The 15,717-nt window shown below is 44.7% G+C and overlaps 1 protein-coding gene across 1 annotated transcript in view; it reads left to right on the forward strand.

Annotated features, from left to right (window-relative positions):
• Positions 1-1,506: 1,506 nt before the first annotated feature.
• UPRT (uracil phosphoribosyltransferase homolog) overlaps positions 1,507-15,717 on the forward strand; it is a 38,806-nt gene continuing 24,595 nt past the window's right edge. Inside the window, exon 1 of the mRNA XM_031944693.1 lies at positions 1,507-2,067. Within this exon, the coding sequence (XP_031800553.1) occupies positions 1,745-2,067 (323 nt within the window). The 5' untranslated portion in view covers positions 1,507-1,744. The remainder of the gene's footprint in view (positions 2,068-15,717) is intronic.

Below are 15,717 nucleotides of genomic sequence, written 5' to 3' on the forward strand. Positions count from 1 at the left end.
ATCTACTTTAGGGCCTGAAGCTCTGTGTGCAAGACAAGCTTGTTATTTCTGGGGACAGGGAAATCTCTCACAAGCCCTCCCAGTGATAGGAATTCTGGGTAGTCCCAGGCTCCCTGGTTAGCCAAGGTCATTAAAAAGAAAAAAAAAAAAGGTCTGCCCAGACGGAGTTGAGCCCTTCAGCCTTGGTAGACATGAGTCACTACCCGACCACAGGCTGTTGTTGTTTGTCCTTGAGGACAGTGACATCAGAGAGTTGATACCATGACTTGCAAGTGAGTTGAAGTGAGGGAGGGCTGTGCCAAGTCACCAGCCTCCCACTCTTCTCTGGAGCCATCTGGGTCCAGGGGCAAGATAGTGAGCAGGCCCCCTGGAGATGGCCCTGCGTGCAGCTGGTGTCCTGGGGTCTTTTCTTTCCCAGATCTTAGTTTGACTAAGGCAATGCCCAATCAGGGATTAAAGCTAGGTAATGGAAGGGTCTAATTTTATACTTCAGTGTAGGGGGAGGAAGGGAATCTGGGTAGAGCCAGGGAAAGCCAAGTTCTATTATAATCTTCCTTGAGTTTCTTTAACCTTAAAGGACGCTAGATGGTACAGTGGCTAAAAGTCAGGAAGATCCGAGGTCAAATCCAGCCTCAGAGACTTGGCTTGTGACCCTACACAAGTCGCTTAAAATGCTGTTTGCCTCAGTCTCCTCATCTGTAAAGTGGGGACAATAAAAGCACCTTACCTCCCAGAGTTGATGTAAAGCTCAAATGAGATGATAATAGTAAAGCATTGGCACATAGTAAGTACTATGTACATGTCAGCTACTATTCTTTTTACTGCTGGCCTTTATATCGATTGGCCTTTTACAAATATTATCCCATTTGTTCCGCACTGCAACTCTGGGAGCTTGGTATTATTATCACCCCTCTTTTACAGTTGTGGAAATAGGTAAAGTCCCTAGGGTTCTGAGCCAGAATTCAAACTCAGGTAGTCCCCAAGTCCAAGCGGCGAGCTCTGTCTACAGCGTTACCTAGCTTGTGAAAGTACGGATCCAGTTCAAATTCTTATTTTACAGAAAAGGAGGCTGAGCTCCTAGAGCGGATGTGGTTTCCTTCTCACAGAGGTGGAAAGTAGACAGGGAGGAGTTAACTCCAGTCCCCTAATTCTCTACGCCCGAGCAGACTTAACCTCGGGCAGATGAGAGGGTTGGCTCACGTGGGAAGTTCTAAAGCTTCTTCCAGCTCTAAATCCCGCGGTCATGGTGCGAGTCCTAGACTGCTTTACGGATGACGTAGCTTGGGATGGAGAAGAGTAAAGTTGTCTGCCCCCCACGTGCTGGTGGCGGGGAGAGACACCCAAGAACGAGTTAATGAGAAGAGCCCGGGAATGGCGGGTCCCGGAGCCAATGGCGGAAGCCCAGGGGCGGAGCGGACTGAGCCGGAGGCCATTGGGCTGAAGGAGCCTAGCGGAGCGGGGCGGGGCCCGGCTCGGGGTGAGGGGGCATTGGGGAAGGGAGGGGGAGGGAGCGCTGGAGTCTGCCGGCCGGGAGCTCGACGTGAGGTTGGGCTGGGCTGGGCAGGGCAGGGCAGGGCAGAGCCGGGCCGAGCCGAGCCGAGCCGAGCCGAGCCGAGCCGAGCCGAGCCCCGAGCTGAGGAGGCGGAAGCGGACCTCGTGCTGGCGCGTGTTGCCTGTGCCAGGTGCTTGCGGACCCTAGCGCCTTTGAGCTTTGGCAGCGTAGGGGCGGCCGGGCCCCAGCTGTATGGCCAAGCGGCTCCGGCGCCCGGACGCCATGCCCTGTCACAACCAGCAGCTCGCTCCCTCGGCGGCAGCCGCGGCCACTGCCTCCCCGTGTCCCGAGCCGGCGGAACCCGGCGGCGGGCCCGGGCAGGACCTGGCGGGAGGCCCAGCCAAGCTGCCTGCGACCAACGGCGCCGTGGCTGGGCCGGCCGGGGATAGCGCCGAGGGCCCCCAGCCGGAGGAGCGCGAGCCCGAGGAGCTCTTCTCCCGCCAGCTCGGCCCGCAGCTCAAACTGCTACCCATGAACGACCAGATCCGGGAGCTCCAGACCATCATCAGGGACAAGGGGGCGCTGGGATGGGGGGGGGGGGCACCCCAGCGGGAGGCCGTAGATCCAGAGCCCCAAAGCCGCCCAGCCTTAGCATGTTCAGCGTTTTAATTGGGGCTGTGTTGTCACCAGGCTCTTAAGTTTGTAGTCCAGGGTAGAAGCCTCGGTGTGCGTCCCCCTCCCCCCTCCCCTCCCCTTCCCCCTTCCCCCTTCCCCCTTCCCCCTTCCCCCTTCCCCCTTCCCCCTTCCCCTTTCCCGCAGCCGCCTGACCGGCTTTGCGCTCCGCGCTCTTCCACGCTGGGAGTCAGTTTGTCTGCGCCTCTCTGCGTGTCCTGGGAGCCATGTGGCACAATCTTGCTTAACTGGCCACGAGGCCCACTCCCACTCAGCCCAAACCTTCCTCTATCCTGGCGGCCCATGGTTCTTGGAATAAAGTTAAAGAGCAGTTTTTTTTTTTTTTTTTTTTTTTTTTTTTTTTTAAAGCCAATAGCTTTTAAGTTTCCAGGGGAAACATATAACTTTCCTCTTGGGAAACTTGTTCTCGATAATGAATTCTAACCTCAACTGACCCTCCCTAGAGAGCCAATGTCACGTGGGGGCTGGTCATCTTCAGTCCCTTGGTTGGGATTGCTTTACGGTAATTTTATCCCTACAACTTGAACATCTATAATATAGCCAGTTCCTAGAGCCCAGTTTGGCCTAGACACGGACCTCTCATTCCCCAAACCTCCAGGGTCAAAGCCTGTTAACATAAACCTTGAAGGATGTTTGTAAGCTGGAGCATAAGAGTTTTAAGACATTTCAGCTGGTCCTCAAGTGGTTATACTGTTGGGCCACAATACACAGACCACAGCAAGACCCTTTTACCTGTGAGGGAGTAGGGCTTAGTAATTAAGCACTGCATGTTTTTATGCTATAATAACTTTAGACCTCACCAGGTGGTTAATGGAGAAGGTTCACCTACCCCTTACCCCACCCCCCTTTATCTCTGGCTTATTCTTGCAGTTGACTCATAACTATAAATATGGTCTTTCTGAGTGTAGTAGTAACCATTTTGGTGTGGTTGGCAGTGGACTGCAAGTGGGTAATCCCCAGTGGATAAAGTTCCTTCAGTTTACCTGATGGAATTGAGCCTCAGGTAACACTGGAGGTCACCAGTTTCAGACTTTGGCCCAAAGTGGGAGCCTGTGAAGAAGGTGGAAGTTTGATTCACTCACTGTTTGGAAAGGGTGTGCTTTGTTTGCCTTGGAAAAGGGCAGAAGACTTGGCTGAGGATAGACTGCCAGACAGTACCAAGAGCAGAGGGATGAGGTTGGAGAGTCAGCTATAAAGGCAGAACCCAGCTTGTTACCTCTTCTTTTGTCTAAATAGAGCTCCAAATTTATCCCTTGCTAGGATGAGCAGGATAGCTGAAGGGAAGGGAATGAGGTTGTATATAAGGCTTACTATGTGCCAGGAACTGTATTTAGCACTTGGACAAATCTAATTTGATTCTCACAACAACCCTGCAAGGCAGGTGCTATTATTATCCCCATTTCACACTTGGGAAACTGAGGCAATCAGCAGCATAAGTGACTTGCCCAGGGTTACACATGGAGCAACAAGTGTGTGATGTTGGACTCAAAATTTCCTGACTCTGAATGGCAGGTAAATGGCTCAGCAGAGAGTGTTGCCTCAGGAGTCAGGAAGACTCCTCTAGCTGTGTGACCCTGGGCAAGTCATTTCACCCTGTTTGCCTGTTTCCTCAATGTAAAATAAGCTGGATCAGGAAAGGGCAAACTCCTTTGGTGTCTTTGGCTAGAAAACCCCAAATGGTGCCATGAAGAGTTGGACCAAAAAAAAAAAAAAACTAGTCAACAACAACTTCCTGACAGTAGGCCCAGTACTCTTTTTTGTACCGCCAGTGGCTTCTCAAGGGGAGCCCCAAATGTCAGAGTTGATGGAACAATCTTCAAATCAAGTCCAGGAGCACCTTGAAGGCACTCTGGAAAGTGGCAGGATTCCTTGGGCTCTGAATGCATTATGGTATTCCTAGGGATGCTCCTGTCACAATAATATCATAGGTAGCAGTACTGAAGACATTTGACTGTGCCAGAATTCTTTTTTTTTTTTTTTTTTTTTCCTATTATAGCTTTTTATTGGCAGAACATCTGCATGGGTAATATTTCAACCTTGACCCTTGTATACACATCTGTTCCAACTTTTCCCTTCCTTCCCTTCACTCTCTCCCCTAGATGGCGGGCAGTCTCATACATGTTTAACATATTAAAGTATATCAAATATAATATATGTATACATATTTATACAGTTCCCATGTTTGTGCCAGAATTCTTAGCAGTGCCCTGACTTGTAAGGGAAATGTCATCAAAACTTACTGGACAAAGATTGAAACCAAACAAGGCTATGGATTTTTACCCTCTGAGGGATCCCTACTATATATATTAGGGCAGTGGTTCTCAAAGTCTGGTCCAGAGCATCCTGGGAATTTCAGAGAGTCTACAAATTTGCAATTAGTTTTTTATTTTTAACCTGATCAATATCTGTAACTATAAACCACATAAACAAAAACTCTTTGGACAGATCCTCAATCATTTTTAATAGGATAAAAATATTGAGAACAAAAGTTTGAGGACCACTGCCTAGGGTAACAAGAAAGCAAGACTCTCCAGTGGGTCCCTATAATGGATAAGACACCTCCCGTGTTTTCCAGCTGAACCCCAGTGTGGCATCCCCTTTGAGGAATTCCCACTCAGGTCAGGGATCCTGGGGAGCAACTATGGCTGATTCAAGGTACCCTGGGGGTCACCCTCCCTAGAGCAGGGGTCCTCAAACTACAGCCTCCGGGCCAGATGCGGCAGCTGAGGACATTTATTCCCCCTCCCCCAGGGCTAGGAAGTTCCTTTATTTAAAGGCCCACAAAACAAAGTTTTTGTTTTTACTAGAGTCCAGCCCTCCCACAGTCTGAGAGACGGTGAACTGGCCCCCTATTTAAAAAGTTTGAGGAACCCTGCTCCTAGAGCTATAGTTCCCAAGCCAGTACTCGTATATTGGCCTTTTTCTCAGTTCTGCCGATGAGAATGGTACCATGAGTAGGGCATTAAGATTCCCATTCAAAAGTGACCTCAGGCACTTGCTAGCTGTGAAACCCTGAAAGCTAGTTTCCCCTTCGAGCCTCCACTTCCTCAGTCGTAACTGTGAGGAAAGCAATAGTACCTGTCTTCCAGTGTGGTAAAGATCAAATGAGACGGTATTTGTAAAGTACTTAACACACTGCCTGGCACATAACAAATGCTATTTCCTTCCCCTCGGTGGTGTAGTGATGGTAGTAATAATCACCCCTTTTCCCCATTTCTGGAACGCCATTGTAGGAAAAATAATATTGAAATCTGTGGCACACCCACCTGGGCCCACCTCCCCTAAACTCCCAAAAGATGTGCTTGAATAAAGACCTCACTTCCCGCTTTGCTGATTCATTTCTCCACTGACCCTCCAGGCCATTCTTCTGTTTTTTATACTCACTCTGAGACTTTCCCGGCCCCTTGGCTAAGTACTTCAGCCTCCACCTATCACTCAATTAACTATCCTCCCTGGAGCTTCTTGGTTCTTTTATATGCAAATGATCCATCCCAGTGTGAAAGGGGAACACCTGTTTATGAAGCGCAAAGAGACCAATCCATTTCACACCTTTCTTTAGCTGCAAATTTGGGCCTTGGAAAGCTAGAAGGTAGTTCTCTTAAAAGCTGCTTGGCTCTGTAAACTCCTTCCTCCCTCCCATGCTCTATGATTCTATCTTGTGGACTGAAGGAACTCTATTGAACCGGAATCCCCGGATCAACACCTCCCCCCATCCCCCACTACATACACATGCCTATGTCAACTGTTATCTACGGCCAGAACCAAGAGTTTGAAATTCTCAGCTTTGCCTATTATTGGCTTTTACATACAGAGGCAGATCACTTCTTTGCCCACCTCAGTTTTGTTTTCTGTAAAATGGGATAGTTAAGAACTATTTTTTAAAATTAAAATTAAAAATTTTAAAGATTTTATATTTTTATTATTATTTTTAAAATAATTATAACTTTTTATTGACAGTACATATGCCTGGGTAGTTTTTGACAACATTATCCCTTGCACTCACTTCTGTTCCGATTTTTCTCCTCTCTCCCTCCACCCCCTCCCCTAGATGCCAAGCAGTCTTATACATGTTAAATATGTCATAGTTCATCCTAGATACAATATATGTGCGCAGAACCGAACAGTTCTCTTGTTGCACAGGAAGAATTGAATTCAGAAGGTAAAAGTAACCCGGGAAGAAAAACAAAAATGCAAACAGTTTACATTCATTTCCCAGTGTTCCTTCTCTGGGTATAGCGGCTTCTGTCCATCCTTGATCAATTGGAACTGAATGAGATCTTCTCTTTGTAGAAGATCTACATTTACATTTACATCAGAATACATCCTCATAAATATTGTTGTTGAAGTAATGATCTCCTGGTCCTGCTCATTTCACTTAGCATCAGTTCGAGTAAGTCTCTCCAACTCTCTCTGTATTCATCCTGCTGGTCATTTCTTACAGAACAATAATATTCCATAACATTCATATACCACAATTTACCCAACCATTCTCCAATGGATGGGCATCCACTCAGTTTCCAGTTTCTGGCCACTACAAACAGGGCCGCCACAAACATTTTGGCACATACAGGTCCCTTTCCCTTCTTTAGTATCTCTTTGGGGTATAAGCCCAGTAGTAGCACTGCTGGGTCAAAGGGTATGCACAGTTTGATAACTTTTGGGGCATAATTCCAGATTGCTCTCCAGAATGGTTGGATCCCCTCACAGTTCCACCAACAATGCATCAATGTCCCAGTTTTCCCACATCCCCTCCAACATTCATTATTATTTTTTCCTGTCATCTTGGCCAATCTGACAAGGGGTATAGTGGTGTCTCAGGGTTGTCTTAATTTGCATTCCTCTGATAAATAGTGATCTTTCATATGAGTGGAAATAGTTTCAATTTCATCATCTGAAAATTGTCTGTTCATATATTTTAACCATTTATCAATTGGAGAATGGCTTGATTTGTAAGAACTATTAATTAAGGACTAGAAGAATGGCTTATAAAGCTTAGGTTTCACAAATCATTTAATGGAAAATAACCCATTGAGCTAATTATTAGAAATCTCATTCCTAGCTTACAAATGGGGAAACCAGAGAGAGAAAGTGTTTTGTTTTGTTTCTTTTGGGGGGGTCTGGATTGACTGGAACCTGAATGAGTGGACACAGTAGTGCCCTTAACTCTCTAACTCTGACCTTTGTTGTTGAATAAAGGGGGAGGGGGAAGCCCTGAAGAATTGGGCTTTTGGAATGACAAATTAAAACTTAGCCACTAAGGAAAAATAGTATTAGCTTGTTAGGTTAGATGGACTTGGCTCTTTTCAATTATTTGGTGATCAAAGGATAGTATTTTCATCTTTTGTTGTTGTTTGTTTGCATTTTTTTCTTTTCGCCTTTTGGTCTGATTTTTCTTGTGCAGTATGATGAATATGGGAAATATGTTGAGAAGAATTGCACATATAACATATCTCTGGGAGAGGGTGGGGGAAGGGAGAGACACAAACTTGGAACACAAGATTTTGCAAAGGTGAATGTTGAAAACTATCTTTGCATGTATTTGGAAAATATAACGGCTATTAAACTGCAATAAATACTAGAAAAGAGAAAAAAAACCTAAAAAAACAAGGCAGGGAGGGGTCAAACACACAGCTCACCCAGCTTGAGCCCGATGTGGAGGTCATTGGGAACATAACAAATAAAAGTACAATAAAATAGTCCCATTTGGAAACTTAATTATGTGCCTGCAGGGATCGTTATGTACAGTTTAAGAGTACCTTTTCTATTTGAGTATAATTGGTATAGTGGACAGAGCACTGGACTAGGATTAATTTCAACCATGTTTCATTCAGTCAATAAGCATTTATTAAGGGCCTGCTCTCTGCCAAGCTATATGTTCAGCACTTGGGGATGCAAAAAGAGGCAAAAGATGATCCCTGCCCTCAAGGAACTCGAAATCGGATAGGGGAGAAGACAATACTCAAACAAGCAAATATAAAATTGAACAGGATAAATGGGAAATAATTGACAGAGGGAAGGCCCTAGAATTAAGGTGAGTTAGGGAAGGCTTCCAGTAAAAGATGGAAGGAGTGCAGGAAGAGGAGCATTCCAGGTAATGGAGAATGGCTAGATAAGTGGAATATCTTGTTTGTGGAACATCCAGGAGGTTGGTATGGATGAATTGAAGAATATGTGTTGGGGAGTAAGGAGTAAGGAGGCTGGAAAGGGAAGAAGTAGCTAGAAAGCTCTTATAGTAATCCAGGAGTGAGATGAGGGGTCTGCCTCAGTGGTGCCAGTGTCAGAGGAGAGAAGGGGGCATATTGAAGAGATGTTATAAAATTGTAATGCACAAGCCTTGGCAACATTTGGATATGGTAGGTTGAAGGGTTTGAAGAGTCTGGGATGACTGGGATTATAAGTCAGAGGGACTGGAAGGATAGTGTTGGTTTCTCCAGTAACAGGTGGTGGTGGGGACGCAGTTTAGAGAAAAAGTAAAAGTTCTTTTAATATGTTTTCAAGACATCTAATACAGCGAGATGTCTGAAAGGCAGTTGGAAATGCCAGCTTGGAAGGTAGCAGAGAGACAGGGACAGGGAAGGAGATAATTGCCAGAACGGAGGAGATGGGAGCTGATGAGAAGAACAAGTGAAGTGCTATGGAAGTGTTGAGGACCTCAGTGTCTGGTATCTTATCCTGTCAGGTGATCTTCAGAATCTTCCTAAGACAATTCTTGGAAGAGAAGAGAAGAGGTTCCAGAACAAGACCCTGAGAGTTAGAGGGCAAGTGAGTGATCTGGAGGAGATCTGGTAAAGGAGAAAGAGAGTGAGCGATTATGGAGGTGGGAGGAGAACCAGGAGAGAATGGGGCCCTCCTGGAAGCCTGTAGAGAAGAGTCACAGAGGGGAGAGGGTAATCAACAATGTCAAAAGCTGAAGAGAGGTTGAAGTGAATGAAGAGTGAGAAAAAAAAGGCCATTGGGTTTGGCAACTAAGAGATCATTTATTAATTTAAAGAGAGCAGGTTCAGTGGAATGATCAAGTCAGGAGCCAGATCTTAAGGAGTTAAAAAGAGTAGAAGGAGAGGAAGTGGAGGTACCTATTGTAGATGGCTTTTTCGAGGAGTATAGAACTAAAAGGTAGAAGAGATAGAGGATGATAGATAGCAGGTTGGAAGGATGAAGTGAAGGTTTTTTCAGAATGGGAGAAGACATGGACATGTTTGTAGGCAGTAGGGAAGGAGCCAGAAGAGAGGGAGAAATTGAAAACAAGTGAAAGAATGAGACAACAGAGTGACAGTCTGTTGGAGGAGATGGGATGGGATGGACTCACTTGAACAAACTGATGAATTATTCTTGGTAAAGAGTAGGCCACTTCATCATGTGAGACTAGTGAAAGAAGAGACAGTGGCAGAAGGCATACAAGTGATAGGAAAGGAGGGAAAAAAGAGGGAATTCACAGTGAAACATCTGTTTTTTCCTGTAAAACATGCATGACAAATAAGGAAAGAATTCAGATTGCTTACTGTCTTGGGGAGGGAAAAAATTTGGAACACAAGGTTTTGTAAAGATCAGTGTTGAAAACTATCTTTTCATGTATTTAGAGGAATAAAATACTGTTGAAGAAAAAAAAAACATGAGGCAAGGTTCTTAGCTTTAGAATAGGAAAAAGAGCCACCAGAAGCTTGAGGAGGGATGAAAAAATCTCTAGTGGAAAGTGGGATAGAGAACTGATAAGGCAGGTATAGTAGCAGTGAGGGCCCAGTTGTGGTTATAAAACACAGATTTGTAGTACACCTGGTCAGAATGGTTGTGATTTTTTTTTTCCCCCTCTATTTTTGTTCAGCAGCACCTGTGTAGAAGTAAAGGTGGTGAATGATGGGAGTGATCCCAGGTTGATGCTTGGTATGGTAGGGGAATAAGATAAGAGGCCTAGGAATTCAAGAGAACAGTGTAGGATTTAATTGTTTCACCAAGGGGTTAAGATGGGGAAAAGATGAATGTGTGTAGTTCAGGAGAGATGGTCTGGATAAAGGGATTTCAGAATTCTTGATACATTTGTGGGTAACGCAAGATCAAGTGTATGGCCATTTTGGAATGTGGCTGAGGTGGGGTGGAGGGGGGAGTCATGGGAAGTGAGTAGATTAGACTACTGAGTGGTTAGGATGTTTGAAAGTCATGTGTCTTGAAGTTCCATAGTATGAGGGCAGGAGTTGCAGGGGAGAGGAAAATGTGAACCAGATGCAGAACTCATTGAGGATGGAAAGAGAGACCTCCAAGTCTGTAGATGACAGCTAGTAGGATTTCAATTGGGTGATAGATAGTAATAGCATGAACCTCAATTATGTGCTAGGTACTATGTATGTAATATACACAGAATACATGGTAGCTAATCTCAGAGGGGGGCATTACAAGGGGTAAAGGACAAGGAGAAACTGGGAAAGGCCTCATGGTGGAGGTGGGATTTGTACTGAGTCTTAAAGAAGTCCAGGCAAACTACCAGGTGGTGGTGAATGGAGAGAACATTCAAAGTTCGGGTGGGGACAGCTAGTCAAGGGGCACAGGAGCATCGTCTTGGTGGATCATGACGGAAGGAGACTGGAAACCTGAGGGCCAGGTTGTGAAGGATTTTACAAGTCAGAGGATGTTATATTTGATCTTAGAGGCCATTGGGAGTCACTGGAGTTAAAGGAAGATGGACTGGAGGGTGGAGAGACATGAGACAGGAAGCTTAACCAGCAGACTCTTGTAATCTGGCTGTGAGGCGACTGAAGGCTTGTACCAGGTCTGAGGAGGGAAGAGAGCATTGATGTTTGCAAGATAGCCTGGTTTGGGGATCAGATTGGTTATGTGGGATGAATGCCAGTGAGAAGTTATACCATGATTTCAAGGACGGTAAACTGAGGAGATGGAAGCATTCTGCACAGTAATAGGAAAGTTGGGAAGAGGTTTCTGTTTTTGGTGAAAGATAATGAGTTCTGTTTTGGACATGTTGAGTTTGAGATATCTATGGGATGTCAAGTTCAAAAAGGCCAGTTAGGCAGTTTGTGATGGGAGACTGGCTATCAGAAGAGAGGCTAGGGGTGGATAAATATATCAGAAATTATCTTCATAGAGATGATAATTGAGTCTCATAATTGAGCTGATGAAATCAAGTAGAATGGTAGGGGAGGGGAAGAGCAGAGGACCTAGGACAGAGTCTTGGGAGGACCCCAGTGTTATTGGGCATATCCCAGAGGAAAATCCAGCAAAGGAAACTGAGAGGCAAGAGAAAGAGCAGGGTTAAGAAAAACTAGAAAGAAGTGATGAGGTTTAGATCTGGGGTACCCAAATGAAATTAGGGCTACTGGTGATAAATAAGGTCTAGTGGCAGGTTCGGGGTTCAGGGAGTCAAATGGAGCTCCCTTGAAACCGCTCTGGATTCAGGGCAAGGGTAGGGTGTTTTGAAGATTCCCTTTCTGGCGGCGCAGAGTCCCTTGTAAAGGAATTTACAGACCCGAAAATCTAGATTGATAAAAGAGGTTTATTATGGGGATTGGGAAGTAAGGTTAAAGTCTAGTTAGTAAAAGGTGTTAGGTACAGATAAGAGGCCACCGAAAACAGTATTCCAGTGGGCAGAGGCTCCTTGGGATGCCAAGCATGGCATAGCTGGCATGTTTGGAACCTCTGCAAAGAGAGGGTTTTAGTTTGGCTCTTTTTATAATGAGAGATTTAGCTAAAGGGGCCCGTGGGTGGAGTCCCAAGTTGGCTCACATCCAATGGGGGCTGGGACCAGCCCGGATCTTCTATTGGAATTCAAAGGGATACTTTTGACCAGGATTTGTGAATCAAAGGCCCTAGCTTCCTGAATTGATAATGCATCTGCTAGGAGGGGCTGGGAATCAGAAAGGAATAAATCAATCTGAAAGGACTAGTTTCTTAAAGGGACCACAACCCGCTTCATAAGGATTATTATCAGCATCAAAGGCTGTGGAGAGGTCCAGAAGGGTGAGACTTCAGAAAAGACCATTCCATTTGGCAATTAAGAGTTCCTTGGTTAAGGTGGAGAGAGCAGTTTCATTTGAATGAGCAAGTTGGAAGCTGGGCTGCAGACAGTTAAGAACAGAATGAGAAGAAAAAAAGGAGGGGCACCCATCATATGGCAGCATCTGATGGACAACTGATTATATTACAGATAGGTAGCATAGGGGGAGTTCTTGGAAATCAGGGGTGCTTAAGGCAGAAGCTTATGCTTCTTTTCAGTGGGAGCTGGGGCTTTGCTTCCTTGATCTCTTTACATTTGCATTTCTCTTTACCAGCAAGGTGTGGCTTGGACCCTGGAGAACTGAAGTCACAGCTGAGTCCTGATTACCTTTGCTGGTGTGGGCTGCACCTCCTAAGCCTTAGGGTATATGGGTACTGGAACTAGTTTCATGAAACTAGTTTCATAAGATGCTAGTGTTTGTTTTACTCCTCTGGGGCTGACAAACTGCTGGTATTTTGATGTGCCATCATGTATATGGATGATGGGCCTGTCTGCTGGTGTTTAGGTCATTGGAGCATGTCAGCCTTCCTTTTCTATCCCCTGGTCTTTGGGAGCTAGTGAGGGATTAGCTGTATAAATTTGCTTTGGCTCTGTCGACATGGAGAATTGAAAATAGGCAGACCTTCTATAATTGTTTGAAAAATTGAGAACATAGTTTGGGCTTTTTCAGATGCATCCCAAAATAGACCTTGTCTGTAAGATGAGATCTCTTTGGAAGGAAAAAAAATAGTATGTGTACTGAAATACATCAAGGGATCTGTGATCTTATCGATATGGGTATTCTTTGCATCACTGCACACATCTCATCCCATCTGTGTCTTCTCATGCTGTATGATCTTGTCCATGCTCTCTCATAGATCCACATAGAAAATCCATTTTGTTATGTGAATCTTTGTAATTGTTTTGGAGTTATGTGCTCCTTCTTTTTTGGGGGGAGGGGATCTCTACATTTTCAATAATTTTTTAAAAGACTAATCAATGGGTTTTGTATTGTTTCATTTTGAATTTACTCATCCCTCCAACATTAGTTCCTGAATTGGGGCTTTGTGCCAAAGCCAGGCTCAGGCAGGTTTATTTGTACTTGTGTCTCCTGGGTTTCTTCTGGGGTTACCCTATACCCTCTAAATATTTGGGGTTCAGAGCACTTGAACTTAAAGGTCCTCTTTGGTATCTCATGACAGATTGTTAGGCACCTTAGAGCTACTGGGCTTGGGTAATCCTGATCTGATTGTCATAGCACTGTGCTCTTTTCTAGTTGATGTCCAATGCTGCTCCTCAGGGCTGTCAGCATCCCTATTCTGGGGCCTTCTGACCCTAAGCTATCCTGGAACTTTGTGACCATCTTGGGGCTTTCTCAGAGGAGTCCTCTGCTATTTCCGTCCCTGAACACAAAACTTTGCAGACTCCATGTAAATTAGTCTCTGATTGTAGCTGAGAGTCCTGTGCTGGCACTGGTTTTGCTAGAAGTCACCTAGCCTGTTACCTGTGGGCTTCTGACTAGATTTCTGGGTGTTTCTGAGGTATAAAGAGTAACTTCCTTTGATTTCTCCTTGGATTTCTGGAACAGGTTTCATCCTGGTATGAATTCCCAAAGCTGCTCTAGAATAGATATGTCTGAGCTAGGGTCAGCTTGCCTCCTGTTCAGGTATATAACTTCTCACTCAGATTTTCCCCAGTGTATCTACCCAATTGGCTAAAGACCTTCCTCTCACCCTTTTAACTCAATGCAGCCCTTGCTGGAGCCTTCTATCTGTGACCTCTTGCTCTCACTATATAGGCTGCCATTGTTTCTAATCCTTTCCCAGCTATGGAGGGAAATACATATATATATCTATATCTCTCCAGATAGATGTATGTATGTGTGTGTGTGTGTGTGTGTGTGTGTGTGTGTATAATATATATGCAGTATGTGTATATATACACATAAATGCATACATATCTGTGTCTCTAATATCTTATACCACTTCTTTTGTGTAGGCCATCAGTGGCAACATGCAGTGTTGTATCTTGTATTCCTTCATTGCCCTTTAGGTCAGCTTTGATTCTTTAGGTACTCTGCTGTTTGAAAATGCAGAACTATTCAGCATTTGGGAGAACAAATGTGCTTTTAAAAAACTGTTTTTGCATTAAACAGCAGCTTGAGCTCCTTAAAAGCAGACCATTTTCTCAGACTACTCTTCCTTTCATGGGATCCTGGATCTCAAGTTAGAAGGAACCTGAGTCATCTGGAGGTCCAACCCCCTCCTTTTCCAGATAATGCTAAAGATGGAGGTTCATCGAGGTAGCAAGGGTCAGAGGTGATCGGTATCCAGGTCCTCTAACTCCAGCTGCCTTGTACCACCCTGCCTTTTAGCCATGTTCTTTTTAAAAAAAAAATTAATAGTATTTTATTTTTCCAAATACATGCAAAAATAGTTTTCACCATTCACCTTTGCAAAATCTTGTGTTTCAAAAATTTCTCCCTCTCCTCCTTCCCCAAGACAGCAAGCAATCTATTATAGATTAAACATGTGCAATTCTTCTCTAAACATATTTTCATATTCACTGTGCTGCATAAGAAAAATCAGATAACCCCAAAACAGAAGAAAGAAAAAAAACAACAATAATAACAATAAGAAGGTGAAAATACTACGCTTTGATCCACAAGAATGAAGTAAATTTTGCCCAGATTACAGGGTATATTCCAATGAAACATTCTCCTTTTAAGACTCGGGGGAAGTCATTCTTTTTATTAGATCCTGGTTTTTGATTAGCTATCCTCTTTAAGCATACTTTTGTGAAAGAATGGGAAGGATTGAGGGAAACCTGGTTTGAGTCAGCTCTGAAACTTACTAGTTATGTGACCCTGGGCAAGTTAGTTCATCCCTTTGAATCTCAGTTTCCCGATCTGTAAAAGGCCAGGAGTACAACTTGTGCCATTTACTTCCCAGGGGTCTCACAGCCCATAAAATGCTCCATCCAGAGTGTATGTTCATTCTGCCTAGACATAGGGGGATGTCGGCAATGAAGTGGCTTTAGAAGTGAGGGAACGTTGATTTCTAGTTCTTTGTTCTTATAGGTATGCTTTCCTTTGGGGCCTGGAGAAAAATCTGAGTGCATGCGAAGAATGCAATCTTTCCTCAAGCATACTTCATAACCTTTGTAGCTGAGGGGCCTACAGTGTGTTTGATAAAAGGCCCTTACCCCGAGTTTTCTGCTCTCCCACTTTTCTCTTGAAGCAGGAGGTGAAGCACGGTTTTAAGGTAGCGGTGGCTTCCTTTGTTCTTCCCCTTAAGTAGGGCTGGAGGCCTGTCGAAGCACTCGGCCCCTCTAAGCACAGTGGTCCTGGAGTGTTTGAAAGTCAGTGAAATGGAAGGGGGAGCGCACTTGGCTTGGTGGCTCCTTGCCACCTTATTTTTTCTCTGAGTCTTTCTGGAATGAGGGAGATCAAAGAACCGATGATTTTGAATTAAAACAAGACACCTTCAGGGTCACCTGATCTAGTTTACAGTTAAGGAACTGGTGAGTGGCTCTGCCCAAGATTGAACTGGGTGGA

The sequence above is a fragment of the Sarcophilus harrisii genome, chromosome X (genome assembly GCF_902635505.1).
Source record: "Sarcophilus harrisii chromosome X, mSarHar1.11, whole genome shotgun sequence".
Taxonomy (NCBI): Eukaryota; Metazoa; Chordata; class Mammalia; order Dasyuromorphia; family Dasyuridae; genus Sarcophilus; species Sarcophilus harrisii.